Consider the following 26,674-nt stretch of genomic DNA (forward strand, 5'->3'; position numbering starts at 1 on the left):
TTTGTTGAATAAATAGTTAGTTTTGCACGGTGGGCGAACATAAAAAAAAGCAACACAAATATCCCAACTCCAATCCAACAGGACTCGGAGTCACAGCCAGAACCAGAGTCCTTGATCCTGTTTGGCTGTTGACTCTCGCTCACCAAACTAAAGCTGAAACATTTACAAATGTTTTTGCAATCTGCAATATGCAACCAGCAAACACACTCGCTTTTCAGTGGCTACAAAGTCAGGTGGAACACAAAAACATGTTTTTGGCGGACAAAGCAATTTGGCCAGTCTGTTGGCGATTGGTGTATTTGTTTAATGGGAAAATATGCTGCAATGTACGTAATTTGATATTTATGAAAACAAGTTTGTCCTTCGCATTTAATAATAATTCGAGTGCGTTATTTATGCATACAATTCGGTCCGACATAAATCACATTAAATTTTCCCGGCCCTTCCGACACTCGGCTTTAAAATGTTGCCAAAGAAATACTTTGGCACTGACATTCGAGCGATTTAAGTGTGCGCGCAAATACATTTTATTTCGATGATATTTGACTCGTTTAATGAATCCGTAATTAATTGCCAATTAATTCATTTTTTTTTTTATCAGTTTATCATTCATCTGGCACTTCCTCCGCTTTGTCACCTCTCACATCCTGCATTCGTTGCATTTGCATAAGGCCGTTTAATAAATCATAATTTGTTAATCAACGAATCGTTGGCCGTATTTGGACACTCTTGCAAATATTTCAACAATGCCGCAAGGTGATAATGAGATCAACAGAACAGGACCAACATGCCAACCGATCCAGAGGCCTTCGATTTCAAGTGGCAAATTCGAGTAAGTGAATTACGAGCCAGGACAAGTTAATGAGAATCGTATTTCATTTGCAATTAGCAAGGAGCACACGCAGCCATTACATTACATTGTCCTGGCCTCCGGTATCCTGCTCTCTATGCAGGATAATCTCGTCCTGGCCAAATTTAAATTATGATTGAGCAATGTGGCTGTGGCTGCGCACGTGTCAGCTTTGTTCTTAATTGAATTTTAATTAATTGCCGTGTGTGACGGCGGAAAGGGCTCGACTGCAAAGCCGCTTTAAAGGGCACAATAATCATGTCTGCTGGTGGAAGAAATCGCTAAATTAACCCTTGTTGAATAAAAATTAATATTCGTGATAGAGCCATGGGGCTTTGTGATTGTAAATAAATTATTGTATATTTCTGCACCCCAGTATTCATCTTGTATACCAATTTAGCCAACTTTAAAACATCATTTGACTAATTTTGTGACTAATTTCGATGGTATGATAGTCCGCCAAACTCCCTGTATGTCTCGGTACCCAAATATAGCCTCAATCGCACCTAAAGTGCCAGAAGGAAAGGAACTCGGCACAAATCCACCAAAATCGCTGCCTGCCCCCGACTGCAATGCAATCTCAATTTGGGGCAACTTGAGGTCCTTGAACAAAGCACTTCGATACCGAGGATCTGGTTAAGTGTGACACTTTTTCATTTGACGCTCGCTTGCGTTCGCAAAGTCATAAGCAAAATTCCCGGGGGTTACAATTTTAAATTAAATATTACAGCGTGGGCCTGCAGAAAGGAGCCTCTGGGCAGGATAAATGCTCAAACAGGATACCCCGCTGCGTTCGAGGACCTCAGTGCCTGCGTGTCTGCCTGTCTGTCTGTCTGTGTGTCTGTGTGCGTGGGGCGTGAATGTGTTTGTCTGCACCTGACGCCTTTTTGTTGGGCCTTTTGGTATTTCATTACAATCCTCTGGCTGTGGACTTATTTCTGGATGAGCGTGCTCTTGCCTTTTGAACCTACCTCATCGTGATAAATGATACGAATGTTTGGCAAGGGAAGTCATATTATTATAACTTTAATCCAGTATCATCGTCTGATGTACATATTTTAAATAAATTATTTTTCTGAATTACTAGCCACTTTTCGCGTAGCGCTGTCTTCAACTTAATGCCCAGCAGACCCGCCCCATTTTCCCATCAGCGTGAAAAACTTCTATCATATTTAACTGAAAAAGGTCAACAAAGAAGGAAAAAGGAAAAAGAAAAACCTTGACATCACCTTTTTCAATCAACTAAAAAGTGTCTTGTTCGCCACGGACTTTCTCCTTTCTCCGCACCACCACCAGCACCACTGACTCAATAAGCTGGCATTTTATTTGCATTTTTTTTCGTCACTTGCTCGTCTGTCCCTAAGGCTGTCTGTCGTCATTTCTGCCGCTCCGCTGGCTGCCAGCCGAGTTTTTCACTTTGTGCCCCCAACGATTCGCATCATTTTTTTGGGGGCGAGCAAGGAGCAGGAATGGCAGCGAATGAGCAGGAGGACAGGAGACGGGAGGCCGGAGCCATCGGCGGCAGCAAATTCATCATCGTCTCAGCACGCGTCTGTCAGCCGCGCTAAGGATACTGTTGTAATTTATAATTTATATTTCCTTTCTTAATAAATAAATAAATAGTCAAGTTTATGTTTGAGTTTTATGATTTATATTTTAAGTTATTTCAACTGCAACACCAGCACCACGACCTACTCACAGCAAAAAACGTACAAGAAGGAAAGAAGGAATAAAAAGAGTGGTATTCTCTTACAATATGTTTTATGGCATAAAAGGTGTGGCCATTCATATCAAATATAAAGTAGTGTTGTTTAACGTTATTTTTGTAGGTTGAATAGTATATTCCAACACGCCCCCTCAAAAATAACGTCTATAATTAAAAACATAACAATAATATTCATTAGTAACTATCAAATGTGGGTGGTGTGCATTCTGGGAAGTGTTAACTGATCCAGCATTTGCTGCGAGGATACGGGGAAAACCCAGAAAAACCCGATCAGATCATTGTAACAAAATATGTTTACAGGAATTTAAATTTGAAAAATATATATAAAAAATTTCATTCAGCATTCGATTGGTCGTCTTGCAGCAAACCCAATTTGTCTCGTAACTCCACAAATCTCGCAGCAGGCAACGGTTTTGTAAATATGTCAGCCAGTTGATTCTCTGTAGGAATATACTCAAGACAAATCACATTATTCTGAACTTGCTCTCTGGCAAAATGATATTTAATATCAATATGTTTAGCTCGTTTATGACATGAGGGATTGTTTGCTATGCTAATACAGCCTTGATTGTCTTCGTAAATTTTAATGGGGTTTTCTAGTTTAATGTTAATACTAGTTAATAAAAATTTAAGCCATAGAGCTTCTCTCACGGCTTCAAATAGGGCCATATACTCAGCTTCAGTTGATGAGGCTGCTACTGAGTTCTGTCTCTTTGTATTCCAACAAATGAGATTAAAATCAAACATTTTGAATAAATACCCTGTTGTACTTTTTCTATCAATTTCACTACCAGCCCAATCAGAATCCACATAACCAATAATTTTATTTTCAAATGCCAAGTTCTTTTTAAAAATCAATTTCATATCGATAGTGCCCTTCAAATATCTAAGAACTCTTTTTAAGTTCTGCCATAATTCGGAGTTATTTTTGCTACTATATCTGCTCAAGATATTTACTGCAGTAGTTAAATCTGGGCGTGTACAAAGCATTATGTACATTAAACATCCTATGAGGCTACGGCATGGGGTATTGCAGTCTTCATCTGAATTAAGTAATTCATAATTTATTTTACTAGGTAAAGGAGTACTAACTGCATTACAATTTTCCATGTTAAATTTACTTAAAATTTTTTTAACATATGCAGATTGGCTTAAATAGATTTTATCTTCCTGCATCTCTATCCTAATTCCAATAAAATGTTTTATTTCATTTAGGTCAGTCATCCTAAACTTTTCCATTAAATACCTTTTTGAAGTTATTCATTCTTGTCATATCTCCTGTAGCTATAACCACATCATCTACATATAATAATACATATATGTTTTCATTGATGTTACCTTTGTCTAAAATATATATACAGCGATCAACTGAAGAGTTTACAAACTCACACTCTTTCAATGCTTGCTCAAATACTTCAAACCAGCATCTAGCCGCTTGCTTGAGTCCGTAAATTGCCTTATTCAATTTACACACATTGTCACTATTACACGATATACCTTGAGGAAGTCTCATATAAATTTCCTCTTTTAACGTGCCATTTAAGAAAGCTGTTTTTACATCCATTTGATGGACTTTCAAGTTATACTGTATTACTAATGACAATATAAATCGGAAACTTGAAATTCTAGCTACAGGAGCAAATGTCTCTTCATAGTCTATTTGGTATTTTTGAGTGAATCCTCGTGCAACCAATCTAGCTTTGTATCTAATTGGATTTCCAAGTTCATTATATTTAACAGAAAATACCCATCTGCTATCTACAATATTTTTGTTTTCAGGCCTTTTTGTAATTGTCCAAGTATTATTAATTTTATGAGCATTTAACTCTGTATTGATGGCTTCTTCCCAAGAAGATTTATCATCCCTATATTGAATTTCATCAAATGAATTTGGGACATCGTTAAATATAGTGTGAGCATTTAGAACAACTTTATTTAGACTATTATCCTCTTCATTATAGGATATCTGAGGCTTAGTCTTTAATCTCTCACTTCTTCTATTAATAATTTCTATGCCATCATTTTTAGTTGGATTATCAATTCCAATTTCTTTTAAGTGCTCTGCTGTTTCACTTTCCCTACTCTCATTCGGGTTGCCTGATCCCTTACTTTCATTCAGGTGATCATCTCGCTTTCTTTTCTTACTCTCATTCAGAAAATATTTATTACTTTCCTTACTATCTTTCAGGAATTGTATGTTGTCGCATTCCTTACTCTCATTCGGGAATTCTGTTTGTATTATTTTCCTACTGTCATTCGGAAAATTTTTATTTTCACTTTCCTTACTATCTTTCAGGAATTGTATGTTGTCGCATTCCTTACTCTCATTCGGGAACTCTGTTTGTATTATTTTCCTACTGTCATTCGGAAAATTTTTATTTTCACTTTCCTTACTATCTTTCAGGAACACTGTTTCAAATTTAACAGCTCTAGAATTAACCATATTGGTTTCATCGACAACAACATCTCTTGCGACAATAAATTTTTCATTTACAGCATCCCACAACTTAAAACCATTGGGTTCATAGCCCACAAAAATACTTTTAAATGATTTATCATCAAACTTTCCTTGTTTGTTTTTAATATGCACATAAACAGTTGCACCAAACACTCTCAAATGTTTTAAGTATGGCTTCTTATTGTGCCACATCTCATATGGGGTCTTTGAACTATCAACAAGTGCTCTGCTAGGAATTCTGTTGATTAAATAAGTAGCAGTTAATACTGCTTCGCCCCAAAAGCTTTTATCTAGCTTTGCACCACTAACCATGGTTCGAGCTTTTTCCGTAATGGTTCTTATCATTCTCTCAGAAACACCATTTAACTGAGGTGTATGTGGCACTGTTAAGTGATAAGAAATTCCTTTCTTAACACAAAATTGTCTCATCTCATTTGACAAGTATTCTCTACCATTGTCAATGTATAAGTACACAACCTTTAAATTAAAATGAGCTTCACTCTTGGCTACAAAATCTTGAAACATGCTAAACACATCAGATTTATATTTAATTAAATAAGTTACACAATAATGTGTAAACTGATCAACAAAGATCACAAAATAATTTTTATCATCTAAAGTAACTGGAGTAATAGGCCCACAGACATCTGAGTGTACTACAAAAAGTGGTCTTTTAATATGGGTCTTATCTTTCAATTGTTTAAAAGGAAGTCTTGCCTGTTTACCATTTAAACAGGGTTCACAAATTTCACATGATAACTCTAAGTTGTTTAGAAGACTTTGATCACTAAACATATTCTTTCGTTTTATTTCTAATAATTTGCCATCGCTTATATGGCCAAACCTCTCATGCCATAAACGAAAATTATTTTTATGCTTAGCATTTATAGAATATGCTTGAAAATTGATCACAGGTACATTGTTTAACATACCTGAATTTTTGACAACCATTAACCCATTTTTCGAAATGGTTACACCGCATTTGTCAAATTCGATCGACATTCCTGCCTCTTGGAGACGCTTTACGGACATCAAATTACCAGCAGCTTCCTTACAAAAGAGTACATCCTCCAGTGTAATCTCATGGTCATTCCGTAGTCGGACAATACCACGCTTAGTGGCATAAATAAATTCGCCTTGCTTGGCCACTGCAATCTTAAGTGGAGGCATAACCTCCACACTGTCGGTATACAGCGACTCATCATTTATAAGATGGTCACTAGCACCAGAATCAAGGACAAACCCGCAGTTGTCCATCACTGAAGTATTATTCACTTCTTTTACCATAAACGCAATGCCGTGTGATGTTGCAGTTTGAACTTGTTTTTCATTTTCTTTATTTTTATTATTTAATATTCTTTTATAATGGAAACAATCTTTTTTAATGTGGCCTTCTCTGCCACAGTGGTGACACTTGACTTTATACTTTGAATTTCCCTTGAATATTTTCTTTGGTTTAGTTACCCGATTTTTAAACAAATTATTTTTATAAGTGTTATTATTGTTGTGCACGATCGCGTTCATAACTTTCTTGCTTGTATCGTTGTGGTCATTTTTAATTTTAATTTCTTGATCCAGCAATCTATTTTTCACAAACGCCAATGTCAAATTTTCTTCAGATAATGTCTCTATCGCTGTAATAATTCCATCGTAACACGAAGGCAATGTGATCAGTAGATGAGAAATTTTATCCATCTCTTCTATTTTTGCACCAGCTGCCAACAATTCACTTATAAGTTCGTCAAAAATATGAAAATGGCTTAATAGTGACATCTCACTCGATAGCTTCAGAGAAAGCAAACGTTTTCGCAGCGCCAGTTGCGACGCCAAACTTTTTCGTTCATAAACGGCGTCCAAATACTCAAGAATCTGACGCGCCGTAATGTCGCTTGTTGCGAAATTTAAAAACGAGTCGCTTAGGTACTCTATTATTGTACTTTTTGCACAACGCTCTGCCTTTTTCCAGGAGTCATCTACCTCGTTAGGCATTAAACCATCAACTACTTTAAGCACATCTTGCTCGGCTAAAAGAGCCCTAATTCTAAATTTCCAAATCGCGTACTTCTCGCCATCAAACGGCTTAATATTACGTTTAGCCTTGTCCATTTTTCACTCAAATTCTGAGAAGGAAATAATTTCACAAGAATGTGAAAAAAAAAACTATTTCACAAGAATGTGAAAAAATGCTATTTCACAATTTATTTTCACAATCTTTAATTCACAATTTAATTGTTTATTAGGCATGGACTGGGCCCATAACCTGTTGTAATTTATAATTTATATTTCCTTTCTTAATAAATAAATAAATAGTCAAGTTTATGTTTGAGTTTTATGATTTATATTTTAAGTTATTTCAACTGCAACACCAGCACCACGACCTACTCACAGCAAAAAACGTACAAGAAGGAAAGAAGGAATAAAAAGAGTGGTATTCTCTTACAATATGTTTTATGGCATAAAAGGTGTGGCCATTCATATCAAATATAAAGTAGTGTTGTTTAACGTTATTTTTGTAGGTTGAATAGTATATTCCAACAGATACAATAAATGTCTTTCGCGGTCGCCGTTCTCGCAGACAGCGTGTCCTTTCGCAACATGGCCCGATGGCCTTGCCTACACTGGAAGAATTGATTCCACATGTTACCGTATGCATATGCAAAGAGCATATACATGCATATCGAGTTTATAGTTTGTTTATGGAATAGGCATATTTGCTGGGTATTAAATTAATTGGAAACAAGTGCGAAATCTTTTATAGCCAAGACACCCTGTGCGGTTGGGTTTGAGGTTGAGTGAAATACTCTGTCAGATTAATATGCAGTAGCGCTTTGCATTTTTCTGTAGCCTTCCTTTCGGTTTGTATCGTCATTTTCCGGCGCTGTTGGTTTATTCATTTGCCTTTGCCTGTTTTTCCTTCTGTTTTTTTTTTTATATATATATTTATCTTCTTTTGGTACTGCCTCTCAGCCCAGAGGCTCAGGTGCACTTTGTGTATAACAAATTAAACAGCTTTATGCAAGTGGAGCTGAATAAATTGCGACGGGTCTCGGAATCCATATTCACTTGACATAAGGTTTCGATTGGCCTCGATCTATGTAATATATATTTATTAGTATTATATGTATATTATTATTATTTCCCAAGCTAAAGAGAGCACATGGCAATAATTATTTACCATTGCCATCCTTGCTGGCTATGCCGAAGATTTCGGAGTATTGGGATGATGTTCTTTAGATCCAAGAATGCCTGCTTGGCCAGCCAGTGAATGACAGGGCTTTTCCACTCCTTGATGGCCGCCGGGTACATCACGATTTGAATTATTTACAGCTTAATAAACTTCAAAAATGAGCTAGCCATGACTATAAGTTCAAACACTTTTCTTAACAATCGTAGTCGTCCAATTGAAGTAATCGGAAGCAGTTGTTAGAAAATTCGTAGTTTTTTACAAATTGAAAATTTTCTACACAAGACAAAATGGAGGCATCGTTTATGGTTGCCCTGTTCCTTTCGTTATTTTTCCACTGCACAGGACTGGTCCCGAGTCCCGTGGAAGCAAGACCGGATTCGCTTCTCTTCTTACTTATCGCCATAATCTTTCTGCATAAATTGAAGATGAAGTACGGGCCAATTCTTCCAGAAACCATAACGGGAGCAATCCTCGAGGTTCCGGTCCTATGTTTGGCTCTCCAGGTGGCTTTGCTAGTCCTTTGGGGGCCCATGTTTTATATCCTGCAATGGTTGGTGGATTCTGCCAGCAGAAATCTGAGATATTGTCTGAATGAGCAACTCTCCTTGATGGTAAAGGATATCACTCCGCTTATACTGACAATGGTTCTTATGGCTGTGGAATCGGCTGTGTTTCTCAACTGTTTCCAGATCAGCGATATGCAGAAGTTCTTTGGCTGCAAGGAAGACTGCGTCACACCCAGTGTCCTTTCATTTATAGCCGAGGAAGAGACCAAGATGTTAAAACGGGACATAAGAAAGTGGAAAAAAACCCACAAGAAGTGAAGTATTGAAATAGGACAACCATTTTGTCAAATAAGCAATTATAATTAATAACTTGTCAAATTGAATATTTGCAATCTGAAATGAATTGTTCGCCATTTTTTCGCATCGCTTTCTACGCTGTCTTCCTTAAGAAAAGCTCTGCTCCATTAAACGTTTATTGCAATCACTCAACTCAACGGCCACGTCAATGGCCAAGCCAAAAAAAAAAGAGAGTTAAAATGGAAAAACCGAAAAGTAAGTGCAGCTGCGAGGGGAGTGTGCAATATTTTAAATTGCTTCCCGAAGGATGATAAAAATAAGAGGGCACAACCGGAGGAAAACATTCGAATAAAATGTGTTCGACACACGTCGCGCCAACGAATGGGCAAAAAAATTGAAATAAATAAGATATAAAATGGTGGCACACACACACAAACAAACACGCTCGATCGGGGAGCCAACAATTTATGCATCAACGATACATATAGGGGCAAACATATATATTTACGACTCCCCACTCGCTGCGATAAGTGTGTTTATTTGAGCCTGCCCAATGCAATATTTACAATGCAGCGACACCGATTCTTGGGGCATCTCCTCGGGCGCACACGGCGTATGTGGAATGCGCAGTATATGGCTGCTGTGGACTGGGGAAGGCATTTGCTGACGCGGCGACTCTCGGCCACGCCCCCTTGCCCGTTGTCTATGTGCGCAATTAAAGCCAACAGCCAGGGGAGGCTAATCTCGAGCGGCTCGTAAATTCCGAGCGGGCATTCCTGTGGGACACCCGAAGGATGTCAAGGATGCCACAATACCACCATGCCACTCCCCATTAGCTCATCCTCCTCATACTCAGCCGGCAATTGAAGCTCTGCACGAAATCTGCGACGCCGGCGGAATGACAAGCTGCCTTTCTAATTCCTTCTCGGTTTGTTTACGCTGCCAGCGAATCTGGTAGAGCACTCATCCTCTTTCTCCGGCGAGGAAGTGGCCATCGCATGTGGATTCAGGAGCTGCTAACAGTGTCAGATGCTGCGGGCATGGGATGGGTTGGGATGCGGGATTGAAATGCCGAACCGAGGCGGCATTTGCATATTAATTAAATGTCAAAAGGGTAACGCCAGCAAACAGCTTGTGCCCGCTTCCAATTAAATTGACTGAGGGCGAGAATGAGGGGCCAGCTCAATCAAGGCCAACTGGCAACAAGATCGAAATGCCCTTGAAGTAACAATCGATTCCTAAAAAAAAAATACACATAAATGTGTTATATACACAGATAACAAAATCTGTCATTTTTCTCAGAGCCTTCTTATGTAAGGAATTCAATTAGCTGCCCAATACCTAATCCACAAAGCCCAAAGATTGACTTTCCAACTTTCATTGTAATGCAGCAAATGTGCACTATGTACAGATGCCAGAAATTGGCATCTGTGCATAGGAAAGCCCAGTGCCACTCATCAGATCCATTTGCCATTTTCAGGTCGTCTTCTTGGCTTGAAATGAAAATTCCATAACCCGCTTATGACGCACTCCTGATTGGAGGAGCCGAAAAAGGATGCAGAATGCAGGACGCCGGATGAGAAGTGCTTGTGGATGAGGATGAGATTGGGAGATGAGGATTCGGGCTGACAACGGCAAGTGACGTTTTGCGTCAATGGCCAAATGGGTTTCACTTTTCTTGTGCTGGTTAACCCGAAAATTCTTCTGGCTGAGTCTAATTGGTAGATGCACACGAAACAATTAAGAATCTGGCAGGATCCAAGTGGATAGATACACAGGCCCTACGCTTCTTCGGGCAAAAGTTCGGGCTCATTTGGTTAGGTTACACAGTGGACGTTAGAAAATATGGTAATATTATGATTTTCAACATTTGGCAGCAACGATTGACTTCGAAATGGCTTTGATTTCAACTTTGATGTCCCCATCCCGGTTAATGGATGTTCGCTGGTTAAACTTAAACTTCTACTAATCTCCATTCCAGACAGGGGCGCTCCGCAATTCCCCGACATGTCAATTAAGTGATGAAAATTCCTTATCTACCCACAAGGCAATGGGTTGTTTTACCCAGCATCCCCTCCACTCCTCCGGCAAGAGTCTTCGTCTCCTCCTTCTCCGTTTCTGGTAATTTGCCAGGCCAAAATGTCTGCTCGAGTCAAAAGCCAAACTCGGCAACCGCAGAAGCAGCAACTCGAGGAGCAGCTGTCAAAACGTATAGACGATGTGAAGTGGATACATCATGGGGCTCCGGCAACAGTTGAAAATGCGACTAGTGCGACTGGGCTGGGGATTTTCCCCAAATCCTAACTTGCATTCCACATGCTGCGGCTCAGAAGATATGCAAATCTTCGGCGTTGGTGGAAATGTCAAGTGAATTCGGCAGCTGGAAATTAGCACGCAAGTTACAACCAAACCGACATCAAGAGTCGAGATGTAGATGGTCTTGCTCTAGCAATTACGACAATTTTTAAAGCAAGATAATGTTTAAAATGCTTTTGAATATTTTTAAATCTAAATAATGAATTACAATGAAACTATAAAATGAAACCTTGAGGTGCAACACATACTTCCTCCTAAGCACTTTACACCTTGGTATTGATATTATTAGGATTTATTGCTGGAATTACTTGAAATATGTGTTTTTCCAATCGGTTTTTTTTTCAGTTTCCGAATGTAACCTAGCATTTTCCCGGGCTGTCAGCAAATCCAGTTACTCAGCTTGAGCGGCATTTTCCGCTTCAACGCGTTCTCGCAGAAATTCCTTCGCATTTCGGTGTTCACTTAAAACGATTTTCAGTCGCCAGTCGAGCGCGAGTAAGTCAAACGGAGTGACCTTTGGACTGAAGCCGGATAAATCGCAGCAAGGGCATTTACCAATTGTGCACTTTCAGCAGCTGCAAATTTTTCATTTGACCATTCAACCCGCAAAAGTATGCTAAACACGTGGCAAACCGTTTTTGCGGAAAATCAAATTATCAGCAAATTTATTTAATGCATAACATCGGGGCGGGGATGGACGGTTTGCAAAAAATAAACGCGCTTTACACACGCAATTAGCAATATTCCGGCGGCCAAAAAAGCCATTGAAAATTAATCGAAATCAATGACAATTTCCCGTGGTATTTTCGGTTGATTTTTCTGCGTCATCCCGATAACCGAAAACTGGCCCCGAAAATGCCAAACCGCAGAAGCTTTCTGTGTCGATGGAACAAGTGCACACATATAGTGCAGGTTGACCAATATACACAATAAGTGTGTATCAATGCGCCATTATTAGCAAATGGAAAATTCCTTGCATTAAACAAAATAATCAATTTTGACTTGGGGCGAATTTTAGATTGCAGAACTGGCGAATCAATTTAACACATAAACACCTATAAGCCAACGACTCTTGGACTTGTAAAACAGCCAAGTACTCAGGGCGCAAGCACACTTAATTTAGCATAAAAGCCAAGTTTAGAAGTTTCCGGGAGCCACATTTTGTTTGCCTTCACCCCGTCGAAATGAAGCTAGACCGAGTTGATGAACTGTAAATGAACTTTGTGTTTGAATTCGATTTAGTTTTATTGCAACATGCTTGAGCAGCACTCCATCTAGACATTTTCCTAAGGACTCGGACATGCAAGGATGCCAGTGCGCCTGTTGGCCTGCGGAATCGAAAGTTGTGGCATTAAACAGCAGCAGCTGCAATTTGTGGTCTCTGATACGGGCAAAACATACATAGTATCCTTGTAAGTGGAGAGACGGGAATGCAATATAGGTTTGTACCAAACAGCCTTTCAGGCATAAAGGGAACATTCTCCCTGTAGATACGTAATGAAAGCCCAGAACCATGGAGCATGGTAATGGAATAACATAGCCAGCTAGCACAATAAGTAGTTAAGGCCAGATAAGGTCTTCTTATCATAACGTGATTACACAAGTGCGCTCTTTTTTCCACAGCTATTGAATTTCCTTTAAGCTGTTTTACGTAAAGTACGCATAATATCCTTGCAAGTGAAGGAAAATGTCATCCTACGGCTCCGCTGCGTATGCGCGATATTCACGCAATAAAGCCATCGACACGAATTCACAAAATACAAACAGCTGTCAGCGACACTTAAATGGCGCTAATCATTTTCAGTTATGAGCTTTTTAAATTTGCCACTTAATATGCATGACAATCTCACAGATCTCACAATCCCACAACCGACAAATGAAGACAGATGAGATGACAATTAATCCAGCAATCGAGCTCGAAGTTTTTCCTCTTCCACAACTATATATAAGTTTAAAATACGTATAAAACTTATCAGTCAAATGCAGGCCGGGCTTTATCCGCATCAACTTCACTTTTATTTACATTTCCATTAAGTCAACACGAAGAAAAAAGAAATTGGGGAAAAAGTGGACGAGGATTGAAACGAAAAGCCCTACTTCAGCAAAAAAAAACCGAGGTGGAAAATTTACTGAAACAAAGTCAACACGAATTTGCAATTTGGTATAAAATTTCCACTGCGACCGCTGCACAAATTGCTAATTCGCTAAAAACTTCAAGTTGACACAAGAAATTTGTGTGAATACATTTTTTATGCGCCTCCTTTGGACACGGCGTTGAATAAAACAGAGCGAAAGAGAGACAGAAAGATTTAAATAGAAAGAGATGGCAAGTGCAAAGTAAACGGCTTGGGAAACTCAAGTGTGACTGAATTTTCATTTTTGTGGGTATTTTGAATTCTCCATGGGGTTAAATGTGGAAATGTTATGCTGCAATATCATTTGGACTTTAAACTAAAAGTAAATGTATATCTAAAATATTGAAATAGCTATTATCTGTATAATATCTATATTGTCTATCTGTATTGTATAAAGCATATTGTAGAAATTGACAAATATGACGATCAGATAAGGTCTTATCATAATTGAGCCGCACAGGTTTCTTATCGCTAATATAACAATGTTCAATAGTAATTGTCACAAAGTTAAGTGGATATTAATATGTGTGATTGGATTTCCTTTTTCCTTATCGCTTATCGCTCATCATTAGCGCTACTTACTTACTCTTGCCGGTCTTATTAAAATCAAAGCAAATCGTTGACAGCAAATATTTGTCCGTCACTCAACTTTGAGTGGATACTTGACAGGGTTTTATGTGGAAGCTTGTCGCGAACAGGGCTTTGCAAACTTTGCAAATCCTCTTCGCCGCTGCACAAGGGGATTCCCCGAAATCAGCAGATGGATGACAAAGAAAATGCATTTATCTTGGTCGCCTGATGCATTGGTAGTTATTAATACGTCCAAATGATAAATACCCCACTACTAAATTAAAAGTGTCAACGGAGAAACCTTCGATTCGCCCAGCTCAGTTCCTCGTGCTTCCCAACTGGATTTTCGACAACAAAGCATTTGACATTAGTTGAGATTTTCAATGCTTTTAGCCCGCATTTTCCCCCATTCACCAAACCATCCCCATATCCACGGCGCTGAAAACGTGTCAAATGGAGCAAGCAAAGCGGGGGTTTCGGAACATAAGAAGCAGATTGGTTCGGTGCAGCCATAGAAAGGCATCTACATCATCGCCATGACGCCGGGTCTAAATTGTTTGCCAGCTCGCCAGCTTGCAGCTCGGCACTTGGTCAAAATCTGGGGTACAAAGTTCGCAAAATTGCAAAATGCCAAGCGGAATACAAAGGGGAATGGATGAGAAGAGCATAGAAAACAATGGTTCTAAATGCCGCTCAAGGTCTATTGCCTTCTATTTGATTTTCCCCATTCTTGCGCGTTTATGCTGAACGTCTATTTATACATTTTAATCAGATAACAACCATAGCCCAGACAAAACTGATCCCATTGGCGACAGTTTATGAAATCGATTCTGCAGAGGGTTGACTCAATTAATAAGGCGGTTTTCTACAAGAGAGTCAAAACAGCCACCTTGATTTGAAAATTCGTTTTGACTCATCGCAAGTACAAACTGAATTACCCACCAGTCACACCCACCACTCTCATATCACCTTGGGAGAATCGCGGTATTTCGCCAAAGCGCATTGGCCCACTATTATGAGCCATGGTGACTCAAGGCAGATGGATATGGCTTTCAATCAGGGCATTTATATCTAGGGGTCTGTCAACAAAGAGTCCAAGAACGTGTCGTTATGCATTGAACAACATTTCCGTTCATAAATACCACTTGAACTTGAATAACGAACACAATGTCACGTGAATAATGCGCATGTAAACTTATGTTTATTTTTCCCTGTGTATCAATTTCAAAGTGAGGTGGTTACCCTCATTATCATTTGGAGCAGTATCTCAGTGGTGGTGTCAGGCCAGCCAGTATCATTTCCTGCACAAGTCGTCCCAACTGTTGAATTCAATAATGACAACCGATCCATCCCGGCGAGTAAACAACGGCATTAGGAAGTGAGTAAAAGGTGGCAAGTTCACAGGTAGCGAAACTTTGCCAAGACGCCAGCATGGGGAGGGGTGGGGAAAACTTATTTGCTTCGAAATTACGTGTCGCCAAAGTTGGCCGATGCGACATTATACAATTTATATGCACGTATTGCGCTCTATCCAAGATGAAATGTCGACTCGGAGGCTGAGACTGAAGCTGGGGCTGGAGCTGAGACTGAGCCTCAGTCCGTGGCTGCTCATCAACGTCATCAACGAGAATGTAATTACATTTTCCCGATTCATGACAGTTTTGCATAACCAAGAGTCCCGTTCGTGCCCTCGTCTTCGTCCTCGTTTCCGTTTCCTGTCCTGTCACTTGCTCCTGTCTGGGATATTGCGTTCATTAATGAGGCAGGCGCTAGTGGCAGCCACAAAAGCCGAGCCGGGGATATGAAATCTGGACGAGGCAGCCTCCTCCGGGGTCGTGAATGGGTTCGCCGTGAGCCGTCAAGAAAACTCCATTTAAAATCTATTCGAAAAATCCGATTATAGGGGTTACCATAATGACAAGGTGATTTTACACAGAGCTAATGTTATTTTAACATTAAAATACGTAACATTCTTATCGGTTATTGGCCAATTAATAATTATTCATTTATTGTTAAATGTTTTATTTATACATATATAGCAGTGCAGAGATAAGGTGCTTTATTCAGTACACATAGTGACGATGGGCATTGAGACACCGGCATCTTAATCATCATAGCTTAGTCAGCTTTAATTGTCGAAACACAACTGCATAGAGTGTGTGCAAAACTTCGGCAAGCTGATAAGAAAATCGATATAAAAAAGTGTCGCCGATCCCCAAACGAGAACAGTTTCCGAAGACAAGTGCCAGCGAAAGTAGTTCAAAATTTAAATATTAACTTGAGTAAAAACGTTAATTTTAAGCGGCATAATGAGCGCTCAACAAGTAAGGCGGGAAGCAGAGGAATTTATCCGGTAGCTCCTTACATCAAATAAAACAAGTTTCATATATCCTTCTTTTTGTTTATTAAAATTGCAAATTTCAGTTTGAGCAAGAAGTTCTTCAAGCCCACAATTTATATCGGGCCAAGCATGGTGCTCAACCCTTGACTTTGAGTCCCAAACTGAATCGATTGGCCACGGAATGGGCCAATGTGAGTATTCTCCAGATCATCAACTAATTGAAGCTCCAGCAAATCGCTATTATAGTATTTGCTGTCCAGAAATCGCATGGAACATCGACAGAACAGTGGATATGGTGAGAACATTTACATGGCCTCCGGGGGAAATCTGAAAGGTGCCGATGCCGTCAGATCCTGGTACGAAGAGATTCGACAGTACAATTGGAATTCTCCGTCGTTTCAAGGTAACACCGGCCATTTCACTCAGGTGGTCTGGAAGAGCTCCACCGAGCTAGGCGTGGGTTTTGCGAAGAGGTAAGATCTAAACTTAATTATTAAGTCTTTGACTAAACACATTCTTCAGTGGCAGTACCATCTATGTTGTGTGCAACTACAATCCCCCTGGCAACTACAACAACTTGTTCAGGGAGAATGTCGCACCCCCAATGCAATAGATGTATATATATTGTATATAGGGGTATATATATGCTAAAATCATTCCAAAGATGTACATGAACTTCACACTAAGGACGTTGGCGCCTTTGTACCCACAATTTACCTTTTTAATACAAATGTAACGTACAATTTTTTGTTCTGAATTTATTAAATTTAACTACGCTAAAGTCTTTGCAAAGTTGCAAACACAATTTCTATCTAATCGATTAATTACTCTTCGATGGTGCAGAGCGTGGGCCGCGGGCGGTTGGCAAGTCCTGTAATACTGCTGCTGGAGTATCCTTTTTTTGAGACCTTTTTGCTGCTGCCAAGGCCATCGCACGAGTCTGAGGGGTAGGAACTTGGAGGAGTTGCGGATGCTGGCTTACTGCGGTTTTTAGGCTGCTGGCGATGGACGTAGATGCCGCTCCTGCGGATTTTGCGATACAGCGAGATGTACTTGCCCGCTGTCGTCGTCCTTGGAACAATGCACTGCTCACAGAAGGCGGTCTTGCTGCGGGCGGCCTCGCTCAGGTGGGCGTGGCCGAGGGCCTGCAGGAAGGCCAGGACGAAGGCGTAGCAGTTGTGGCTCTCCTCCGCATAACTGGCGATGGACCAGCGCACCGATTGGGCGCAGATCTGTGAATGCAAATGGACCAAAGGATAGATGAGTGGTTAGGGATTTGCATTGATTCTCAACAGGGTGAATGGATATGTCAAAGTGCAGAATACAGTCTGGCAACTGGCCATATTCTATTCTCATTCACTCCATTTGTATACATACATTTCAAACAGAAACTGAGATAAACCATTTTTTACCAGCTACAAATCGAGGCACCCTTTAGTTTCGGATTCTGCACTCACCTGCTGCAGGACCTCGTCCCAAAAGTCGTGCCACGGCTCCGGCACATCGCCCACCATCAGCGACTGCCGCCACTCCGGAGGATTATCATCCCGCCGATGGCGGCGAAGGCCAAAGCGATCGAACTCCACGATGTCGCCGCCGGATGTGGTCACTGCGATATGCAAATCGGTGGCGTTGCTGTAATCGCTGCGGAAATACAGCGCATCAAAAATATATTCCAGCCATAAAAGATACTCCAAGCGGAGCCAAAACCAAAAAATATTGCCCACAGACATTTGCACAAATTTGTTCGGTCCGAATTTTAGAGATGGTTCTGGCTGCCACAAAAACATTGACAAGCCGCTTGAAATAGTCTGATTCGATGGCTTGGCTATTAATATCTGAATTGTTTTAAAATTTCGGATAAGCTATAGAACATGGCCTTTGAATACTGAAGCCTCATTTCATCATTACTTTATACAAAAGTGGTGTATAAATGATTTCGATAGTGCACCACTCCCGATTCAAATGCACATCGAAACTAATAAAAACATTTCGTTGATTTGCTGGTGGACTTGAATGTCACCAGCTGCAGCGAATGGGTTTTTAGAAGGGTTGCACCATACTTACTTGAGGAAATCGCCGGCGGAGGGACGCAGGACAATGGCGCACGGATGCTGCGTGGCCCGCACAAAAGGATATGGCAGGCGGAAGGGCAGGAGGAGGAGGCGTGGCCCGGCCCTGTCTAGTTGCGCACTCGGATCCGCATCCCCATCGACATCCCCATGCGCATCCACATCCGCGTCCAGTGGGGCATTGCAATGGGGACAAGTGTGCGGCAAAGTGAAGCAGAAAACTTTCACGTTGCAGTGATGAAAACAGAGGATGCCCGGATCCGAGGTAATTGTGGTTGTACTTGTCGTAGCCAACATGGCTCTGCAAGTGTGGTTGCCTCTACAGTCGCAAAAAAGGATATCAAAATAGAGAATTCACATTGTTTAGAAGTCATTCACTCAGTTAATGTTTATTTCAAGTCTTCGTAACCCTGCTAACTAAATGAGATCTAAAAATTTTTTGACAAAATAATTTATATAAGATTGTTTACACTATTATAAAAGTGGAAAGTACACTGCACCATTTTATATAAAAACAAAGAAAGGTAATACCTTTAGTTCCTTTTCTCTTTGTGTTAGCTGCAACTCTGGTATCCTGCTTTTCGGCTCCTGGTTACTGGACCCCGGATCCCCTTCCTTTGGCCCCCGGCTGGGGATCCTTCGCCTTGTGCCCGTATTATAATTGATACACTTTGTCTATTGTGCCACTCTCCTCGTCCCCGTGGCCAGCTGCCTTTGGTGCTTGTGGCTTTTGGCCAGGCCTGAAACGAAACGTAACGAAAAATTGTTGTAAATAAGCCGAAACCAGACGAAGTTGCGACCAAAAGCGGTTTGCCTGGCACATTCAGGCGGCGAACAGTTTCTGTGGTTAAAAGGGCAAAGGTAAAGGAAGGGGTCATGGTAAGGACAAACAAGGAGTTGGAGCCTTTGCCATATTTGTCATCATTATTATGGCTGGTCATGGGTACCGTGTATTTAAGAGCTTTTCGATTTTTGGGGGCACTGTTCCTGTAAATTCAAAAAATAACCTAATAACAAAAATGAACAATTTTCAATAAAATCGTTATTAGAAACAGTGCAGTACTTCAATTCATTAGATTTAATATATTATTTGGACAGCCCAATGTAGTAAATCCTCCCTCGACAAAGAAACTGATTACCAACCCTTGTTAGCGTGTTTGGGAATATTTTGACTTACCAAAACCGCACCCTCTAACCAAAGTAAAGCTTCTCAATCAATTAAGTTCGTTTCGTAGGAGAGCCACCCCGAAAGGAGCAGTCATATGTTGGCCAGCAAAGAAAGCCGGCTTGAAAGAAAGCGGGCCAACACACAAAAACGTAAACAAACCGGCGAAATGCGAACCCACCACCTGGACAAAGGAAAAATCGGAAAACTGAACGCCACCAAATTGCCCAAAACAAGAAAGAGAGCAAAAGCGCTGGCTGAAGAGAGCCAGGGAAATTCTGTCATCGTAGATGGGAAATGCATAACTCACGACGGAATTTCCCCGCTCGGTTCTGCGGACTCGGCTTTTCGGGAACGATGGCTCTAAGGAAGCTCGAGGCGATCCAGTTGACGGCGAACCGTGCGAGCAGACGGTCGTGTTCCAGTCGCAGTCCCTCAAGGATCAGCTCAGTTAGTCGGGAACCATCATCAGTTGAAAAAGTCCATCATTACCATCGACACAAGTGCAACGGTGTGAAAAACAGAGAAAAACTGAGTGTGTGTGCATTTTCGTGTAAAAACGCAGGATATACCGTCCTAGCCAAGGAAGGATTTAAAAACATAAAACAAAAAATCAAATAACGAACGGATTTTGCTTGTTTACAACTCTTGCGGTCGGGACTTTTACGGATTTTCAAGGGAGTTAGTCGTGTTAGTTTGTGTGATTTTCCGCCCCCGTTCCCTGGGTGTTTGTGTTGTGCTGCTGTAAAGTGGAAGATGCCATGGCAACACATTGCTAATCGATGACGTGACCAAAAAACAACAAAACTAGCACACAGCAAGCGAAGGGAAAAACAGGGGAGTCCCCCGCCTCACACTTGGGATAATGACCATAAACTGACTTGGTATGTGGAAATCAACATAACGATAGCGAAGACGAAATTTTGGCTAACTGATAAGAGTGGCGGCTAACGAAACTCATATTTGATAGCCCCAAATGCCAGAATTTAAGTCTCTTAACTTTTGCCGAATGCCGCATTTCAAGATCGAAAAAGATACGCCAGAACGGAGAGCTGACATTTCGCAAACAAGCAGGAATGTCCGAACGGATGTAATTTATTCCAACTCTTCCGTTTCGGCCCCCATGACCCAATTAGTGGGCGTGGCACTTGTTCAAAATTAAAATGTTTACTTGGCAAACTTGCCAAAATAGTAAGAGAGCTACTACTATTCACGAAAACTTCTGTGACAGATTTAGTAGATAATTTTTTGAAAAGGGTAGCCAAAGACTAAGAAAAATAGAGATTTAAATTTTATCGGTGGCAATTAATAAACTAGTAGTTAATAAATGTGTTTGTGAGATGTTTTCGATATATAAATCGTTTTCCTTCATAAATATTCAAAGTCCTTTGAGCATGAAAACTTGCAAAGTGACCTTTTCTAAACTTCAGCTGCCTCAACAAGTTCCAGTCTCTTTAAAGATAAAAGCCTGCAAAACTAATTCTCAAAGTAGATTGAAAGTTTTGCCAAGAAAATATGTAATTAGTATAACGTAACGGAGAATTTAAATTTGAATTTCTATTAAATGCAATCTGCTTGGAAAATGCCAATATTAAAAAGGATTATAATCTAAAGCAAAGATAAATATTCAATGTTTTGCCAAAGTGATATTCAAACAAATTAAATTTGCTTTACTGATGAGCAAAAAGTTAAATTGGTTTTACTTTGGGTCATGAATAAGCAAAATAAGCTGGCCAAGTAAGATGGATGAAATAAATTGTGGAATTCGCTTAAAGCCTCGAAAAAAAAAAATCGTGGGTAACAAGCAGGATAACAAATGCAATAAAGGAAACGACAACAGGCCTTGGGAGACTCAAAAGGAAAGTAACCAGAGGTAGAGGAAAAAATGGGCCATAACAGCAACAATTTCAGTGAAATCCAAGCAAACTTTATCTCTATGTTGTTTGCCAACTTGAATTAAACACGCCCCCAACACACATGGAAAAAATGTCCGGGAAAATCTCAAAGAGTTGCGAGAAATGAAATTACAACTTGCATCCTTTTTTTTTTTGGCAAAGCACTTGGCCAGGACCTTCAAAAGGAATTGTTTGGCCAAAGAAAACATAGAAAGGCACAGCAACAGAAAGTACGAAAAAATTGTCTGAAATCGAGTTAAGTTTACGCATTTTGCGAGGCATACAAAAGTAAGGAATAGGGTATTTCATGCCATAAGGTATTTCAAAAATGGAGATGCGAAAAAAATGTGTAAATAAAACGTTTTTTGCTAAAGTCCTTTCACTCAACGCAGTCAAAGAAGAAAGGTGAAAATTGTTCAGATTGTCACGAAATCAAATACATCCCGAAGAAAAGTAATTTCATACATATTCCTTTAAATTTAGAACTTTGCTTAAAAAACTTAACGTGGCAAACGAACGTATTTGTTAAGTTCTTCTCTTGAAAAGCAAGTGAATAATTAAGTGCGAGTGGAAAAACAGTTGCCAGTACCTGCCAGTAAGTAAATTTAACGGCAGCAACTGACAGTAGAAATTGCTCAAAATTTCATTGTCCTGCGCTTTCCCCTTTTTTCTTGGTCCTTCGCGTCCCTTTTCCGGAATTCTTTTGCTTGGTCCGCAGCTGGTGACGCAGGATATAAATTACATTTGGAACAATAAGAAACAACAATTTTAGCAACAGCAGCGACTACAACAAGTGTTTCAGTGAATTAATAACAAAACGGCGACAATAACGACAAAGTTGAAAATCCTGAAGGGCTGTCCAAATGAAATAATCCGAGTTGACAACTTTGCAGGCGAGGCTTCCTTTGGCCCGCAAAGAGAAACTCAAAATTTCCCGCAATGCGTGAATTAATTCAGAAGACACGGGACTCACACACGCGATACGCAGAGTTTTCCGGGGCGAAATGCACGTGCGTGCGGGAAAATCTTTTAGGGGGGTATTCGGAAAATACATTCTCATTTCCGGTCGCACTAATTGTGACAGCTCACGAAATAATGCGATAAGACACCATTCGAAGGACCTCTAATAGTGTGGCCAAACTATTAAAGTTTGCATTTTCTAATTATAAATATTTTGCAGTTACTTTTGAGTATGAGATGGAAAAGCATCGGCCCCCTTTTGTTGCGCCTCTGGCTGAAGGTGTGCTTCTGGTGTGCCGCATGCTGTTGTTACCTCACCTCCATTTTCCGCTCTCCAAGCTCCGCGCTCCCTCTCCCTTGGTTTTCGCCACTTCGGAAGGATTTCGCCCTTCAGCCCCTCGACAGCTTCATAAAGCCAAGTGTTTGCGCTTTGAAGTTTCCGCTTCCGCAGTGAACAACGCACAGTTGTTGTTGCTGGTTGTTGTTACTGAACGTTGTTGCTATTGCGGCACAGCATAAAACATACTTATTTTGAAGTTGGTGGCACATCCGAAAAACACCAGGAGACACATACACCTATACTTATGCTTATGCACAGAGAAAAAATAATGCTGCTGCTGCTTCCGAACATGTGTATTTTGCTCTTTAAAATCCAAGTAAAGAATCAACTTAAGTGAATAACTTGTGCCCTATTTTTCTCAGTGCAGCAGGAGCATGCCAATGCTGAGCACTTGACGAGTTTTCCATCGGCTGCATTGTTGTTCACCTTTCGGCGTCGCATCTGGTGCTTAAATCACGTAGAATTTAAATTCCTAATTTCTTCTCGTTTTCAGTGGGTGAAAGGACCAAAGCTTTGAGTTTAGTTGGCAAATTGTTTGCCCAACGGAAACTGAAGTGGCAGGGTAACTTTCGAGTAAATATTTGGTTGATTTTCGGGTTCGGAACGCAAAGATTTGTTTATTTAATCATAATTAATTCATCTGCTAACTGAAAGTTTCCAGTCGTTATGGTCTAACAATGAGGTCAGAGAAGAAAACTAAACTAAACACGGTTAAAATTCTCACCTTTTTCGCACTTTTTTGCCATTAATATTTGTATACGTTGTGGTCATAAATAAGGACAGATTCATGCAATTTTATTACGCACTTTTATGCGTCAAGCCCAAAATCACAAATATCAGGGTGTGAATAAAAGTGCGAAGAATTCTCTGATTCTTCGCGTCGAAGAAGGAAACTCGATGCGAGAAGTGAGAGCGGGGGAAAAGCGCAGACACTTTCACTTTGTGCCCATTTAAGGTCGTGTATGATGGCATTTTCCCTACATACGTGCAATAAATAAGCGACTTATTTATGCCCCTCACACAGACATCGCCAATAACAAAGTATTTGGGTTAGTAATGCCATTTACGAGGCAAACAAACACAAAAAGCTAAAATGTAAAAAAGCTCTGTTTACCTTTTTCACCAGTATGTATACATTATGCATATTCCCCTGCCTGCTGGTAAATCCGTCTTCAATGTAAGCTCTGCTAAATCTTAAAGAACGAAACAGAAATAAATAAGGCAGCGAAAACTGCAAAAACCAGACGGACGAGCTTTCGTCTATTTAACTAACTGTGCATAATTCATAATTTAATTAAGAACTCAGCGAAATGAAAAGTTACACGAGGGACATTGACGCGCCCCCACTTCAGCTTTTTCACTCTCCCCGCCCCTGTCTCCATTTCCCATTTTCCCCTCGTGCCACGCTGTGTGTGTGTCTGTGTGTTTGTGAGTCAATGGCTGCGAAGCCCCGCTTTTCAGTGGAAATGGCCAACGCTTTTCACTGCGCGGCGGCCTGACATCTTAGCCATGTGGTTGTGTCCGCAAATGGCCAACTGCCAACGATGGGCTATAAGTCAAGGAAATCTCCGCAGCCAAATGGCAAGATTTTCCGCAGTTGAGGAATGCATGAACACAACTCTGGCCGGGATTACACTTTCAGAGGTGTAAATAGGTTTGCTAAGGCAAACGATGCAATGGCTTTAGAGGGTGAATTTTGGTGCAATTACAATTTAATTTAGCAAAGAGCCATACAAAGCACATATTAATGGTGCAATTTTGCCACAATGGAAACAAATCTATTTTATAGCAGCTCATGAATTTAATATTAGAGCGAGCGAGTTGCAGCTATAAATATTAAATATGTGGCCAATAAATTACCGCACACTTCCGCCGCAAAGTCGGCCATTGATTAAAACGCATTTCGGTGGCAGCCCAAAGAATACGCCAGAATCAAAGCAAAAAGCATTCGCAGATGGGTGGGGTAGGGGTTGGACAGAAACCTTCAGTGGAAATGCCATTTAAACCGCAAACGATTGTCCAGAACATTGTTCGATTTCCCCCGCCCAATTTCCACCGCCAACTTGTCACTGCAGAACCTAACAAGCCGCACAAAAGGCGTCCCAGCGACTTGGTCACCAGCTCTTCATTTGGTCAGCTGCCGACAGCGACCGCCATTCTCCACCGAAAACACCACCGACAACATCGCCAGCAGCAGCACAGTTTGGTGGTTTTCCCCGCTTTCCCAGACCACCACCCCCCCCCCCCCCTCCTTCTGATTTCCCGGCTTTCTCCCTCTCGCAACCGAGCTTCCATGGTTAATTAACTTGCCTCGCATCGCGTCGACTTGCCAGCGAAAAATTCCTTTGAGCGGGTTTCATTTTTATGCTCCCTTCGCTGCTACAAAGTTAAACGCTTTGACTTCGCCAAAGACAAAAGGGAAACGATTTTCATCTACTAATTTAATTGCTGCGACGTGATATTGGCGCTAAAAAAAAAAGCTAATTGGCAATCATTTCAAGGCCTTATTGATTAAGAGTCAAAGGAAAGTTTTAAGCAATTAAAGCGAACGTCTAGATTCAAGGCTGATTATTTTTAAGTAACACACCATGAGAAAGCTCAATTTCTACAATTTCTATTTCGATAAATTCCGAATTCTGTTCATTGTACTTGAATCTCCTGCGAATAATTTAGATTCAAAATCTTCAGTCTAGCATAAGCGGAAAACATGAAAATTAGCATTTTCCCATTAAACTTAAGCAAATATGAATGAATTTGCAGTACCAGCTAGAATTTGCAACTGCCTGGGTGAGCGAGTTGCATTTAAATTAACTTAATTTTCTGCTCATTTGCAAATGCAAACACTTTACTCCCCGACGAAGACGTGTATGCAATTACAGTCGCCCACATAAATATATAGCCGAGGCATTCACTTAAGTTGCACAATTTTAATTACAATTGTAGCCAAAGACACAGACACCAATGAGCCACGCCCACTAAATGCGAGTGTTAAGCCCCGAAATAAAGAGAGAAAAAAAAAAACGGAAACATCAGGCAAGTGCAATAATAAACATACAATGCGAGTAAAGCGGAGAAATGCGGGCTGGAAAGCAGGAAAATTCACATTGCGGAAGCGAAAAATTTTCATTTAAAGCGATAAAAACTTTTATTACCACTACGAAAAATGTTGAGAATGTTTCGGGCGCCTGGCGGTATGCAACATTTTTGCTCCGCCGACTTTCGCACACATGTGTTTGTGTGTGTGTATAGAAGGAGCCATCGGAGTTATCTCCGCCCACAATACGGCTTGGTTTCCAGCCACTTGTATAATCGATGTATCCATGCCGATGCCTTTCTGCCTACGCCCCCCCCCCCCACCAAGCCACGCCCATGGAAAACCCTTTGTGTTGTTTATGTTACATTTGTGTGCTGCCTGCTTTTATTGCATTTGCGGCGTCGTGATTTTCTGGCGAAGCTGCCTTGTTTGGGACTGGGCGAGGAGCTCCCCTCGAAGTGGAGCACTTTTCCCCATGCGGAAAGCAAACGAAAGTAGTGCACAGGATTAGCCGAGTAGAGAAGACCACATTTTGGGCTTACGAGCATTGCCAGGGCATATTTCATGCTCATATTGATTTTTGATGGCAGCCAAAGCCAAACACGAATTGTGAAAATGAAAACGAACGAAAAGTAAACCGGAAAAATAAGGCAGTTCCCCGATGAGAGTCCCCAAAAATTTGACTATATTTAAGCATTAGTTTTTGATTTAAGGATTGCACTTCAAGGAAACTTCACTAATCATCTGGGCCAAATATTGTTTCTACAAAATTGACCAAGCTTATGCTACACAATGTGGTTAGCCTTGACCAAAGCCAAACAA

The 26,674-nt window shown here is 40.6% G+C and overlaps 4 protein-coding genes across 8 annotated transcripts in view, besides 1 other annotated feature; 3 read left to right on the forward strand and 1 right to left on the reverse strand.

Moving 5' to 3' along the window:
* Positions 1-2,424: 2,424 nt before the first annotated feature.
* Positions 2,425-7,571: a mobile genetic element.
* An 859-nt stretch (positions 7,572-8,430) lies between these two features.
* CG31949 (uncharacterized protein) lies at positions 8,431-9,216 on the forward strand. 2 transcript variants are annotated; one of them, NM_001201754.1, is made up of 2 exons: positions 8,431-8,832; positions 8,911-9,216. In NM_001201754.1, the coding sequence occupies exons 1-2, from the start codon at positions 8,509-8,511 to the stop codon at positions 9,043-9,045; spliced, it is 459 nt and encodes a 152-aa protein (NP_001188683.1). In that variant the 5' UTR covers positions 8,431-8,508; the 3' UTR covers positions 9,046-9,216. The 2 variants fall into 2 exon arrangements, with proteins under 2 accessions (NP_001188683.1, NP_722791.1); NM_164474.2 differs by having other exon boundaries at positions 8,431-9,123.
* A 7,059-nt stretch (positions 9,217-16,275) lies between these two features.
* On the forward strand, positions 16,276-17,200 carry CG16995 (uncharacterized protein). The gene is made up of 4 exons (NM_134824.4): positions 16,276-16,369; positions 16,470-16,577; positions 16,633-16,859; positions 16,909-17,200. Exons 1-4 carry the CDS (start codon positions 16,355-16,357, stop codon positions 16,997-16,999), a joined length of 441 nt encoding a protein of 146 aa, NP_608668.2. The 5' UTR covers positions 16,276-16,354; the 3' UTR covers positions 17,000-17,200.
* The window catches only part of CG9967 (uncharacterized protein), a 48,596-nt gene continuing 39,010 nt past the window's right edge, over positions 17,089-26,674 (reverse strand). For 2 of the 3 annotated variants that reach the window (NM_001272994.1, NM_001014461.2), the window contains 4 exons: positions 18,990-19,198; positions 18,454-18,777; positions 17,844-18,030; positions 17,089-17,618 (listed from right to left, as the gene is read on the reverse strand). In NM_001272994.1, the coding sequence (NP_001259923.1) occupies positions 17,211-17,618; positions 17,844-18,030; positions 18,454-18,755 (897 nt within the window). In that variant the 5' untranslated portion in view covers positions 18,756-18,777; positions 18,990-19,198 and the 3' untranslated portion in view covers positions 17,089-17,210. The remainder of the gene's footprint in view (positions 17,619-17,843; positions 18,031-18,453; positions 18,778-18,989; positions 19,199-26,674) is intronic. The other variant, NM_134825.4, reaches the window with a different exon arrangement.
* The window catches only part of eys (eyes shut), a 47,265-nt gene continuing 40,598 nt past the window's right edge, over positions 20,008-26,674 (forward strand). For both annotated transcript variants that reach the window (NM_001032399.3, NM_001272995.1), the window contains exon 1: positions 20,008-20,507. The gene's annotated coding sequence lies outside the window, so the exon portion shown is untranslated. The remainder of the gene's footprint in view (positions 20,508-26,674) is intronic.

This window comes from Drosophila melanogaster, chromosome 2L (genome assembly GCF_000001215.4).
Source record: "Drosophila melanogaster chromosome 2L".
In the NCBI taxonomy this organism is placed as follows: Eukaryota; Metazoa; Arthropoda; class Insecta; order Diptera; family Drosophilidae; genus Drosophila; species Drosophila melanogaster.